This window comes from Ciconia boyciana, chromosome 5, assembly GCF_034638445.1.
Source record: "Ciconia boyciana chromosome 5, ASM3463844v1, whole genome shotgun sequence".
Classification (NCBI taxonomy): Eukaryota; Metazoa; Chordata; class Aves; order Ciconiiformes; family Ciconiidae; genus Ciconia; species Ciconia boyciana.
In genome coordinates this window covers 34,310,626-34,324,198 of record NC_132938.1, presented here as the reverse complement: position 1 = coordinate 34,324,198, position 13,573 = coordinate 34,310,626, and the positions used below count along the sequence as shown (strand labels likewise).

The following is a 13,573-nucleotide window of genomic DNA, read 5'->3' as shown; positions in this document are numbered from 1 at the left end:
GTGTTAGCGGAGAAAAAAATTACAAAAGAGCGTGTTTCTCCTGCTGTGTCAGCTCAGCCCTTTGTTATGGGATATCCTTGAATTGGTAATTTCCTGTGGCAAAATTAGGGGTTTTTCTGTCTAATGAGCACTTGAGTTTTATGATTCTTTTCTCTATAAAGACTTACTATTTGAGAAGTTTGGAAACCATAAAGTTTGAAATGCAGTTGTTAATAAAAGCATATTTTGCATGCAAGCTGTCAGTTTCAGCATTGAAAAATTGAATTTTTAACAGCAGAGAATTCAGCTTGGCACTGAAATTGGGAAGATAATACTATCATTTGAACATACTGAAATGTTTAAACTCTGAGGTTAAAAGCAAGAATCCAAATATGAATTGCATTAGAATAATTGCATATAAAGGAAATAGTGTTTCAGAAATTAAAAAGCTGATCCTAGCAACTGACCTGGAGCTGCTTTTTTGTATAGTCAATACTTTACTACAGTTCTTTTAATGAGTTGAGTTTTTAAACCCATTAGATCTTAGCTCAGGTGGGATCACTTCATACCTGTCTGTCTTTCATCAAGATTGCAGTAGCTACTCCTAATTCTATGAATAACCACCTTTGAATCCTATAGTGACCAAACTTTTCAAATTTGCCTTTTTCCCTGCACACAGCCTGGCTAGCTGACTCCAGAGCTTCTAACAGGACAAAACAGTGCCCTAACTAGTCCCGCACCACAAGTGTGCTCGCTTACCCAGAATGTTACTTCCATGGCGTGCTTCTGATTTAGAAGAAAGTAGCACAGCTGTTTGCAAGAAGCTAACAACTGCCTACAGTGAACTCTGAGCAAAAATCCCTGATTTAGTGATTTACAGGAAAAGTTAAGGACTGCTTCAGGCCTCATGCTTTACTAAAACAAATTGGTTTGAATCATCTGATATTGATCAGGGTCAGATTCCTGCAGAATAACTGTTATTGATGTGTTATGGAAATTGTTCCTCATGTATAGATTTTTTTCAAATATTTAGCTGTTGTGCCTTTAGAGGCTCCAACTTTATTTTAAAAAAAAGAGGAGGACTTCAGTTGCATATGTTTCTAAAAGGGAAAGCAGTTCTGTCCCTCTTTCTGTGGCTGAAAATGTATTGATTAGTGGCCAAAAAGCATCTTTCTGAAGCAGTTAACTTGTATGGCTTATGCTAGTGCATTTAAAGTCACTAAAATAATCTCAAGACTGTATGTTCCACCTTTCGGTGAACAATATTAGATATGTAGTTCACATTACCTTAAAAAAAAAAAAAATCAGTCTCATTAAAACACTAATCTGAGGCAAACCTGATATTACCTGACACCCCCCCCTTTTTTTTTTCCTTAAATGTCTAGAGAGAAAAAAGCAACAGTGTGACAAACTATTCCAGTGTGACTCAGTTTTTGCTTGTCTCTGGTAAATGCAATGTCAATTTCTTACTCTTTAATGTGTCAGTATACATAATTTTTTAGTACCTGAACCGAAGTGTACTCAATCTATATTTACTTCAGAAGTATTTTCATATATTTTCTGGAAAAGTAAAACAATGCTTTCCCCAAACTTCAGTTTTCTTTTTTCAAATAAATTTTCATTGTGACACTAAACCCAAACCTCTCAAGTTCCTTTGAAGTGGAACAAAGTGTCTTCTGTAGCAACTGCTCTGTTAGTTGGAAACACGATTTTGATGCGAGGTAGCAGTTGCTTATTGTCCTGCTTTTCCCAATTTGGATCTATCTGTCCCTTTTTGCAGGGAGTATTTTGCTGTATGAGTTCATCTCTCCCTTGGGGGGGGGGGGTGGTCTTCTGAGGTCTGCTGTCACTGAGGAGGTTGCTGTTATGAACAGAGATTACAGGGACCCTTCTTAAAACTTGTTTGGTAGCTGGTGAATGCAGTTGGGCTCACATGTTTTTTAGTGCCCCACAAGGAGAATGGAAGGAGTGCAGGGTCTGCTGGTGCTGTGTGCACCATATCATTGAAACGGCACGCTCTGCTCAAATGGGAGATAACAGGGGAAGGTGTTGCATGAGGAAGTTGTCTGAATCTTTTTAAAATTTTTATTGTTATTATTTTTTAACAGTGAATTGTGAGGCCAGAATGTCTTTGTGTACTGATGATTTTTCTTGGCTTAAACTGAAATGTGTTCTGCGTTTGCTTTGTACAGCAAGATCAGACTTCTAGTTATGTATCTTGATCAATATACTTTGAACTATGCATAAAGAGGGGGATATATATAAGAGCTGTATGTCTAGTTCTGAGAAGTGTTTGTAACAGTCATAGACTGATTTGTTACAGTTCATCAGTCTGTTTGTACTGAAGATATCAGAGGTGGTCGATAATATTTTTATTTCAACTTGTGTTTCTCCTAACTTTAGCCTTGGGTAAAACAGGCTTGTTTTAGGATTTTCCCCAAACTAGATACTGCCTAGAGCAAATTCTTTGTTGTTCTGTGTTGCAGCTGCAAGTGCCACAGTCATCATCAAGAATGGAGAGTGGTCTTCAAAACCAGCCTGCCGGAATGGTTCTTCAGGATCTGTGTCTTTGAAAGCAGTACCAAGACCTAGATTACACTCGTTGAAGTCAACTCCAAAAGGTATATGGGTCTGTTTGTAGATAGAGTGAAACTACTGTTCCTACTGTTACGGTACCTTACCTTCTGCAGGTGGCTGCCTCCTGAAACAGTGTTTTAGACAGTGGTCTCAAAATAGTATGAGGAAGTAAAATCACATCAGTGGTACTTCAAGTTTTGTAAGATTTCATAGGAGGGCTAAAATGTCCTTTGCGTTGTCGTAATTGACTGGGGTATCTCAGGTAAACGAGGAGGAGGTCTGCACTGTGGTATGGCTAAGTCTTGCATGGCACAGGGACTAAATGCACTTTGCTACGTGGTAGGTGTCATTGCATGGGGTTTACATTGTTTTAATAAGAGTTCTTTTCTGTCACGAAGCTCAGGTACGGACTCTGTGGCTGCTGGTGTTCTGCAGGGTAGACCTACTCTGAATTTATCCTGAGTGTATGGTTGTCCTTGTCCTCGTGCACACTTTGTGTTATCTTCACCCCTTTCAGGACGGAAGGACCTTGGGGGATGTGGGGATATTTTTTTGAATAAGGTATTATTAGATGAAGTATCTTCTTTTGTAGAGGAATGATATCGTTCCATCTTTCCAAGGGAAGAGTCCCAGAAACAGCTTAGCTCTTTTGCAGCTTAGCTCTTCTGCTTCCACTTCAACTTACTGGCTGAAGTGGAAGCAGAAGTTTGCTCTAATTTTTAATGGAGAGAAGACAATTGTGCTTAATCATCTGGTGCTAAAGGAAATATTAATTTGAATGTACTTTCTGGCTTTGTATTAAACACTATTCTGGTTCCTATTTGAGCCAGGACCCCTCAATCGCCAATAGTGCTTCTCCATTCAAGCCACAAACAGCAATTGACAGCTCATTCTCTGGCCAAAATTAAAGACATAATGAGAGCAGATAAATAAGCTCGCTGCTCTCTCTCTCTCCTAAATCCTAGTTATAATCAGCTTGCTTCTGACCGTCTTTGTGGTGAACTGGTTATTGTAATTTGATAAACCTAATTAAGTACCTTGCTCCTGCTTTAGGCTTAAGTTATAAGCTGGTATCTGACATAATTGAGAATAAATAGAAGAGAAGCCTGCCAAATGTCATGGTGTAATGACATGCTTTAAAATGGTAAACAATGAAAAGAAACAATTTGCCACAAACTGTAAATCACTTTGAAACAAACACAAATTACATGGCTCTCTGACAAGCTGATGCTTTCTGTTGGAGTCCAACATATGCAACATAACTATGCATTGCTCAGCATCTTCAGTGACCTGGGCACTAGAAGTGTGCCTTCAGCACCTGCAGGAGCAGTGTGGCCAGAAGAAGCTGGTATTCCCCCCTCGGCTCAGTGTTACTTGGACTGCTCTGTTGTGTTTTGGGGCCTTCTGAGTTCAAGAGGGTTGTTTTGAAACTGGGAAGGTAACCGGAGACTTAGGAAGATGGTTAGGGATTCTGACCACATGACCTACAAGGAGAGGTTGAGGGAGTTGAGCTTGGGTAGTCAGGCAAAAAGGAGAGTTGGGGGAGATATTGTGACAGTCTGCAGTAGTTTGAAAGGGACAGCTACAAAGGTGATGGTGCCAAACTCTTCTCAGTAGTACCAGATGATGTGGCAATGGGAAATGATTGCAAATTGTGGAGTGAGAGATGCAGCATTGCCCAGCAGGGCTGTAGAGCCTCCCTTCCTGGAGCTTTGCAAGGCTTAGCTAGACAAAAGCATGGTCAACTGATCTTGGTGGTGGCCCTGCTCTGAGTGGAGCTGGCCTCCAGAGGTCCCTTTCAGCCAGTGTTTCCGTAGCTGGGTTGTATTTGCAGCTGTTTTGAGACTTAAGTAATTCGATCTTAGTGCTAAAGTGAAATTTTTACTAACATTTTTTTCTGGTTATAAGCTTTATTAAAATTATCTTTTTATTTCTTCCAATGTGAATTCTGGTAAAGCAAAGTTAAGTTTAAATATAGCTTAAATTTTCTAGAAGGAGTCTCTTTCTATGTTTGAGTAGATTTGTGCATCTTGTACTTACCTGTAAATATGTAAAGTTAGACATGTCTTTAATTGCTGACATAGTTCTAGTCTTAAACCTAATCTAAGCTTCTACTTCTAGGAGCCAAGGCCAGGTCTGCTTCACTGAACCAGTGCATACCAAAATCATCTGGGCCACTGCACTCAGCAAGAAAAGTCAGTGAGGCTAGAGGTAATCAACTGCTGGGTAAAGTACATTTTTTCAGTTATATTCTTGAATCCTTCTGTCTTGAGAAAGAGCAGCTATGCTCTATGACTTTTTGGTTGTAGTAATTGGGTATGGTCAGTCTGCTCTTTCTCCTTGTAGTTCATAGTTTTGGAGACTGGTTGAGGTGAGGGAAACAAGTATGGTAACAGTACAAAACAGATTGTTTGCTATTGAAATACCTGTTGTGGGATCTCACACTATTTGTAAAGCCTGGAGAAAGCTGATAGGTGTTGTCAGCAGACCTTTTATAAAATTCTGCACATGACTTTTGCACTTAGACGTAGAAGTCCCAAGGAGTGCTCTCATTTAATTCCTATCCTTCAAAATAATGAGGTTCTTGGGTCAGTTTTCATATAACTCTAAAACAATACAATAAGGGTAGATTAACCTTCTCAGTACTTTCATTTATATCTAACTTGATTAGCAGCACATTTCAGAGTGCTGTTTGTACCTCCTTTATACAAAATAACTGGAGCGTGTAGGTGGAAAAAAGTTACTATGATGCAGGTATAGACAATTGTTTTTTATTATCTGTGGTCCTCTATGAATGTGTAAAATGAAACAGTACAACCTGGCTTAAATGAAGTATGATAATTGTAATGGGAAAAAAAATGTTTGGCTTATTGGGAATTCATCATCCATTTTCCAAATAGTCTAACCTTATAATGCTAAATCTTGCTATTGAACATGCCATCAGCCATCACAAGAAAGAAGCTGAAATTGCATAGTTTGAGGAGCTTATAGGGAAGGAATCTAAAAAGACACCCGCACTACCCCTTACTGGTGTGAAGTGTAATTCTCTTTTTTCTTTCTTTTTTTTCTTTTTTTCTCTCCTGTGTCCCCCCCTCGTGGTGTGTTGGGTTTTTTGTTTGTTTGTTTCCCCCCCCCCTCCCCCCCCCAATTTCTTCTTAACATCATAGGTACTCCTGGAAGAAATGGACACCAAAGCCTATCTTGTTTGGGTTCTGGTGAGTTTTCTGAATGCAATTTTACGTTTTCTGTGGTGCAACTTAAATTAGGTTTATACGTTATGTTAGTGTATTGGTTCTTTTCTTGGAAGAACAGTTTTTTGCATTGGATGATTCTGTAAGCCATCTCTGATTCCAGTTTGAAGGGATATGGAGAAGAGTCTTGGGATTTTTTCTGCTTACTGTCTTCTGGCTACCCAGCTCTTAGAATATGCAGTCTGTGCTGCCACTTTCTGTATCCAGTGAAGCATAAGGAGGTTTTAACTGTAACCAAAAAAAAGTGTGGCAGTGAAACTTGGATGTAGTTTTTGCTGTTGAGCCACAGTGAGGTAAGTAGTGATTAAAGCTCCTGTGTTGCGGCTTTAAATAAAATAAATAGAAGAATCGTGCAGAATAACAGGTTTTTCTGGAAGGTTCATGGTAGATACCCTTTTGGTGTCAGCTGTCTCTGTGTATCACTGCAGACTACACTTGAATAAGAAGTTGAAATTATCCGAGTGTGTTGATGTGTGTGTCTGCTTGTATGGCAGAAGGAGGAATGGCAGCTGATTAAGTGGCAGATGGTGTTCCAAAATCTGGCAGAGTTTTAAGGACTTCATATTGGGTTTGTTTTTAGTGTTTATGCCAGTCAGGGCACCTGGTGCTAGTTTCTATCTGCCAGGAGACAGAAAAATCTTCAGATGATGTTTCTACTTGCAGCAATTTCCAGGTCTTTTCAAGAGAGTTGGCAGTCTAAATTAGTTTCCTGAGCATCAGTGTGTATTTGCTGAATTAAAAGCTGCTTGTAATTAATTACTCATTGAAAAGCCCTTTTTGAAAGATACTGAAGATCACTGGGAAGCCCTGTGTCCCCTGAGTGAATAGCAGATGTCTTTCTGAAAGAGGTGCTCTAGCCAAGCAGATGTTACAAATTTGAGTCTGGAATTACTGATTAAATCAGTTCTGACCTATAACTCTGGTACTGTGGCAGTATGTTTTTGATTTCCTATAGTCATAACATGAGTCTAATGCTTTTGCCTTTTACTCTTGGGTGTCAAATGTCTGCATATTAATTGTGACCAAGTACCTTGCTTGATATCTCTTGTTAAGAGTCCGGGCTTCTGTCGTAAAGCAAGCATAAGACTTTGCACAAAGTGCTTATTCTGTTTGTTTATTCTTTTTATTGATAATTGGCTGAATTAATGTTAGTTTAGGTATAGCCTGACACTGAGTTTCATGAGGTCATATGTGGTCCTTTTATATAGGAGTGTAGAGGATGATACAGCTAGCAACATAATGTCTTGATTAGCTCAGTTGAGGAAACTCATGATAAGCAGCTAAGTCCATTTCTGGACTAGAAACAATTCCTCTTCCACTTGCTTACGATAGTCTTAAAATATAACTTTATTTTTCCTTAAATTTAGCATGGCACTGTCTTTGTATTTTCTGTGCAGAAAAGTAATTAGTGCTCCCTCCCCTTTTTACTAGCTTAATATCATTTTTCTTGTGATTCATCTTTTCCAACCTAATAAAGAATGTAGCCTTGAAGTATTATATTTGATGCTGTAAAAACATGGCTATAAACTCCAAATTGGCTGTAATATTTAGTGATTCTTTAGTAAATGCTCTTCGGCATCATACTTTTGCCAGCTGAATAGCTGTATTTCAGTGTTTGTCTTAATAAACCTGAACTGTTTCCTGTACTGAGTCGGCTTCCAAAATTGGCTATGTTAGACTTTCAAGTGAATACATTTCTAACTTATACAGAGCATTAGTATAATTTCCCATTCATGCATGCAAAGCTTTCTGATGGAGTATTTTGCCTTTTTAAGACAGAGGTTTTTTTCCATCTTCACAGTTGCACATAAGTTCTTAGAACAGAATAAAAATATTGTGTGGCTGCTTCGATGTTCTGCAGTACAATATCTTACATTTTAAGAGAAGACAAATGGATCTCTTTTGAAATGAACTGAAATAATGCCAGCTGGTACCATGTAGAATGGGGCCCGCTATTTTTTTTTTTTCTTTTTTTTTTTTTTTAGTGGCCTTGATACTATAGTGAAGCTTTGTTCTAGTGATTTCAGCTAGCTAAAGCTTTTTTTCTTTTATTTCAGTGCCATAGTTAACTACAGTTTTTAGCCTCATTCAGTGAGGAGGTCCAACCCCACTTCTTTTTCTTGCCCATGTGCTCTGTCTGAAGAGTCAGGCCTAGTTTCTTGAGGCAGGACTCTGGTAATAAATTGATTATCATACTAATGCATTAATTGTCTAGCTTGTTGTTAATGCTGCTTTTAGCATTACTTCAAGGATGGAAAAAATAGCAGGCATTTCTAGGATATCATCTCTTGTTCTCTGGCTGTTTGTGCTCTTTATCCATTTTCTATTCATTTACAGCAATGATGCAAAGCCAGACACAACATACTGTTAGTATGCCTGTAGAATTGGAGAGACTTACGTATTTGCAGCTGTTCATTCCTTGTTCATGTTAAAACATTCACAAGGCTCCTTTTTTGTGAATTCTGTGTTTTTCATGGGTGATATTCCAGTGGATCAAGTAATTTCTGCAAGTTCTGTGACATATTGCTTCAGCACTGTCTTTACTACTTAGGCAAAATTACCTTCTCGGGCATAATATGTTTTATTACACTTCTTAACTTGCTAACTTAAAGAATGTGTTTGTGCACTTACTGTAATGTCTTAATGTAAATATGACTAAAAATGTTGCCTCTTGTGAGATGGAATTTTGAATTAGATGCACAACTGCCTATAAAAATGCATAAAGTTAGTGCTTTCCTTTGTTTCTCCAGCCCTCCGTGTAGAAACAGTGACCTACTTCTAATACATGTGCAGTATAGTACAATGCAGTGTATATATGAAGTCGATATGCAAGTCTTATGTCTCCATTATTGACTGAAGGCTAAGGTTAAGTTACAATACAATAATCCCTGGTACTATGTAAGCCAAGGAAAAGCAAATACCCTTTTTGGCAGTTCCAAAGGTAAAGCTATCATTTCAGGAATAAAGCATGCAAATACTTATTGGAAAGCTTGATCCTATTGTTCAGTGACCCTGAAGGGGATGTATGGTGTATTATGGGTAACAAGTTACACTTATGCTTGTGACACAACACTGTTTTCAGGAAAGCTAGGGCAACTGCTGGATATACCCATAAAGTATTATCAAGTAAGAACAGTATGATCTAGGTCATCTCTCTTCGTACTATGATGGAGCATACATAGTGGAGTCAGTTACTAAAGGCTATAGAAGCCATGATAATCAAAGGAGCTTCATCCAAAAACAGCACACGTTCCATCATGAAAGATGGTATTCTGCTGTCTTAGCCTTTTAAAGAGGTTAAAAGGCTGGTTGTTTTACTCATCTGTGAGAAAAATATAACACTGGGGGAAGGAATAACTTCAGTCAGGTGGCTTATTGCAAAAGTGAGTAGTAGTGCTGATCAAGCTCAAATGGTAAAATAAGGTATAAATGTAACAGTCCATGAAAGCTGTCTCTTGGAAGAGGTTGTTAAAGGTGGATGCTGGCTTCTCACTCAAACTCTTACATTGGGACACGATGCTTTACTAACACACTACTCTGGTTCAAACAAAAGTTTATGGAGGCATACTTTAAGGTTCAGTTAACACCCCTTTGTTTCATGCCCTCAGCCATCACTGCTGAAAATCAGGGGAAACATAGGGTAAACATCTCTTCTTATTTTGTAGATTCCCTGATAGAATGGGTTACGCTCAAAATACTTGCACTTTCAATGTCTGGAAAACAAGGGATTAATGTACATCTCACTGTGCTTGTGCTTCTTTAACAACAACAAAAAATCATTAATGTTTTAAAATCTGTCATGATACCATATGACAACGTATAAACTTTCTTTAAAAATTGGGAAGACTGTAATTCTGAGAGCTGATGAACATCATTATGAATGTCAAGTACTTAGGTCTTCAGTGAATTCTTTCATCCAGTTGTCCATCAGTAGTCTTCAGCATGGTATGGCCAGCTACCCTACTGATGAAGGATATCTGGTCAAGTGGCTTATTAGCTCTGTTTCTCCTTCATACCTGCTCAAAAGGGTTTGGGGGGGGGGGTGTGCGTGTGGTTTTGTTTGCAAAAGGTTTTTTTGCAAGTTGTAGAAGAAACTGCGCAAGCAGTGTTCTTGTTGCATGGAGATTGAAAAGATCCTTATGCATATGTGAACACAAGGGCATGTATGGTTGGTCATAGAGCAGGTAGGATTGGGGAACTCAGGTGAGTTAAAAACAAGGCAGGAAAGATAGTCCTTTTGGTGGCAGTTCCAGCATAGATCACGGTGCTGGCAACATGCAGAAAACAGAGCAAACTGCTTCTGTCTCAGCACTGTGAGCATTCTTTTTTGATGGCTTTATCTTAGTATTCACTTTTAATACACTATTCCTGCTGTACACCATAAACAACATTATTGGGACTGTTACTAGAGAATGTAGACAGATATTATTTGTTTTTCTTGACTACCCAACTTCACAGATGCAAGGTTATTATGTGTAAAATTAATTTTCTTTGGTTCTGAAGAATGTCCATTCATATAAGAATCCCAGAGGTCTTAAACTGTTTTTAAAAAAAAAGACAAAGCCCCCTCAACCCCCCCCCCCCAATTCTGATATGGAGTATATGTTGCAGAGCTCTACATGACGGTTTTCAAACAAACTGTATTTCATTATTGTCTAAACAGTAATTTTAAGTTTCATGTATCCATTTAAAAAACAAGGCATTCTATGGTAATCTGTGGAAATTTTCCATGAAGTAAAACTTCTCCTATTGTTGAATCTATTCTGCTTTTCATTCAGCATCTTCTAATACTGTACTCTGCAGCTCATAGGAAATAAGTTCCCTTAAGAATCATACAGGAAACAGTTTGATGGGTAAATATATTAAACATTTTAAAGCTTGCTCTTGTTCTGCACTGGAATAAACTAGGTGTCTTCTGCAGTGAAGTTAAAACCAGGAGGAAGATTCTGCTTTTTGACAGCTAGTAGTTTGTACAGTGCTTAAAGCACTCCAGGCATAGAAAAAGCAGTGTTTAAGTGCTTGTTAAAGCAGGTAGGATTTTCGTCCAGGTCTTCCATGTTGCAGAAGTAGCATCTCTGATGAGTTCTAACCAGCAATTTCAATATAGATGTGTTGAGACTGAATTCTTGGTCTCTTGTGTTAAGAGCTTCAGCTTTTGTAAATAAGTTGAGTTAGTCAGTTTTTCTGTCTTTACCCCTCTCTCCAAAAGGAAGGTCTGGAAATTTTGCAGAAAAACTTGAACACTTTGTAAACTCTGTGAGGTAAAGAAGAAACAGGATTAGATGCGTTATTAGTTTAATGAAGATAGTTAATATTCTACAGACTGGAAATTTGAGGAGTTGAATAGTGTAAGTTAGCCTTTTTCCTTCAGTTCTTGGAAAGGAATGAAAAGATCAGGCTTAAACTTATTTTGCAGATATTGGTACTGTGCATTGGACTATTTTGTTGCCTTTCTAGCTGTGATATAAAGCCAGCTATATTTTTAGACGATTTTTCATCCATGTGAACTGTGAGGACTATCTGAATGACTTAATTGTCTCATGTGCTCTAGCCTTAGAATACCTTCGGGCTAATAAGTAATGTTCTTATAAACAGACAGCAAAGCTGCTTAAGGGGTGTAGCTATTACATGTGAACTGACTATAAAAGCAGGTCTTTGTTATGTCACCCCTATATAAATAAATGCAGAGTGAATCTAAATCTATGTGAATTTGAGTTTCTTATTAAATGTGTTCATTAGGGAGATAGAATAATTTTTATTTTGAAGAGTTAAGGGAATATCTGTAACCTGAAATAATCTTTGAAACCCAATAGCTGTTACTTTCTTGGCCAGATTTTTCCAGCGTCACCAAATAAAGTATAGTACAACATCTGGATCTAAGGATTTAATTCCTTGGGTGAGAACTACTATGCTCGAGAAGTCTACAAAGTGAAGTGGCTGGTGCTGATGTTGAGAGAAAGCTACCCTAAACTCTAAAGTCATCTGTTTTGAGTGTTTTGGTTGTTTGTTTTTTTGGGGGTTTTTTGTTGGTTTTTTTTTTTTCTTTTTAAGTACATGGTGTTTTCCTGAGGTAGTATGTTTGTTAGAGTAGAGAATAGGATGCACAAAACAGAGACACATGGCAACACATTCTTAATGTATTCCAGATTGGTCCCTTCAGCTGTCAGGTAAGTGTATCAGTGTATTTGCATGCATGTTCCTAGTGTTCTTCCCAAACTTGATCTTCTGAAAATTAACACTTTTTGAGAAGGTTGTCTCTTGTTCCATGCTGAAAATCAGCACTGCTCCCTGTGCCTTCAACAGTAATCTTCACAAAAAACAATGAATTTTGAAACCTCAGGGCTTGCTACGAAGTAACACATGGGCCAGCTCTGTCCAAATGGTGGTATTCTGCTGGGAATTTCTCAAATTGGTGGACTGAAAATGTTGGGATTATTATTACAACCCCAGCAATTAGGATTTGATGTTGGTCATCCTATTAGTTTTCCTGTAGTGTCAGAGCATCATTCACTCAGGCTTTTGTAGCATAACCCAAATTGTTTTCACACTACAAGGTCTGTTTCTTCTGTTAATGCTTTTAAGGAAGGACATGTGTTCTGGATTGTAAGTTAGATATTTCAGAGATATTTTTTATTATTTAATTCCAAACTTCTGTGAGAAACTTGCTCTCCAGCTCCACACGGCGATACTCCAGACTCTCAGTGACACAGAAGTATGCAGGCTTTCTGTGGAGGGAATGTTTGTAGTTCACTTCTGTGATGTTTATTCTAATGTTGGGAGGAATGTCTGTAGTTCTCTTCCATGGTATTTATTTTGATGTTTTGCAATAACAAGCCACACAGGAGAAGAACACAGAGCTGCGGTTTTCTCATGCTTGTCTAAATATTGAATAGGTCAGCCTCTGCATGAGTAGAGGGGGCAGCTGAAATGGATATCCACAGATCATAACAGCTCAGACAAAGGGATGCTTACAGAAAATTTGCCAGTGTTGGGAGCTGGAGTTCAAGGCTTTTCTAGCATGGAAGTCTGTCCGAATGGCTTTAAATTATAGACCTCGTTGTTAGGCTTGGCCAGAGATGGTGCTTTTATTACTATTCCACCTGAACTAATTTTAAAACATCTGAATTCTCACTAATTTTTTCAGTAATTAAGGGGACAATAAATTTTTATTTCATTAGGAGGCTTTAGAGCTTTGACTGACCATCAGGGTCATGTACCAGTAGCAAACCGTTTTCACTTTGTTATTCCTAACTGGGTTGCTGTGTGCAGTGCTGAATTATGTCACCACCTTGAAAATACCATCCTGGAACTTAGTTCTTCCTCTACTATCTTCTTGTCTCTTTCCTGTCCATTTAAACCTAGATATGGATCTCTTCTGATGTTCTTAGGCTTGGTTTTTGTTTGGGTTTTTTTTTTTGACTCTCTGGATTTCATTAGATTGTGTGTGTTGTTTTATGTGTTTGCAGTAAACAGTGAATAATTGGGTGTCATTGTACTGGATTTCTTCCTTGACTTTGAGGTGAGGTGTATGAGGTATCCCAAAGCTGACTCTTGATGTCCTCTTACAGTTTCTTTTTTTTTAAAGTTATTTTGAAGTCCTGTGACTTGTTCCTTCTAGCTTTCTTTAAGTCCTTTCTTTCCCCTTTCTTCCCCCCTTAAGAAAACGAAATTTCTTAAGATATTTTTCAGCAGATACAGTAGCTGCCCGTGTTGCTGTCATTGACCCCTGTTAGGGAGAAGAGGTGGCATAATATTTGAAAGACCAT

At 38.2% G+C, this 13,573-nt stretch overlaps 1 protein-coding gene across 2 annotated transcripts in view; it reads left to right on the top strand.

Annotated features, from left to right (window-relative positions):
• Nucleotides 1–13,573, top strand: part of MTUS1 (microtubule associated scaffold protein 1) — a 127,829-nt gene that overhangs the window by 54,487 nt on the left and 59,769 nt on the right. For both annotated transcript variants that reach the window (XM_072862217.1, XM_072862216.1), the window contains 3 exons: nt 2,466–2,600; nt 4,678–4,767; nt 5,724–5,771. In XM_072862217.1, the coding sequence (XP_072718318.1) occupies nt 2,466–2,600; nt 4,678–4,767; nt 5,724–5,771 (273 nt within the window). The remainder of the gene's footprint in view (nt 1–2,465; nt 2,601–4,677; nt 4,768–5,723; nt 5,772–13,573) is intronic.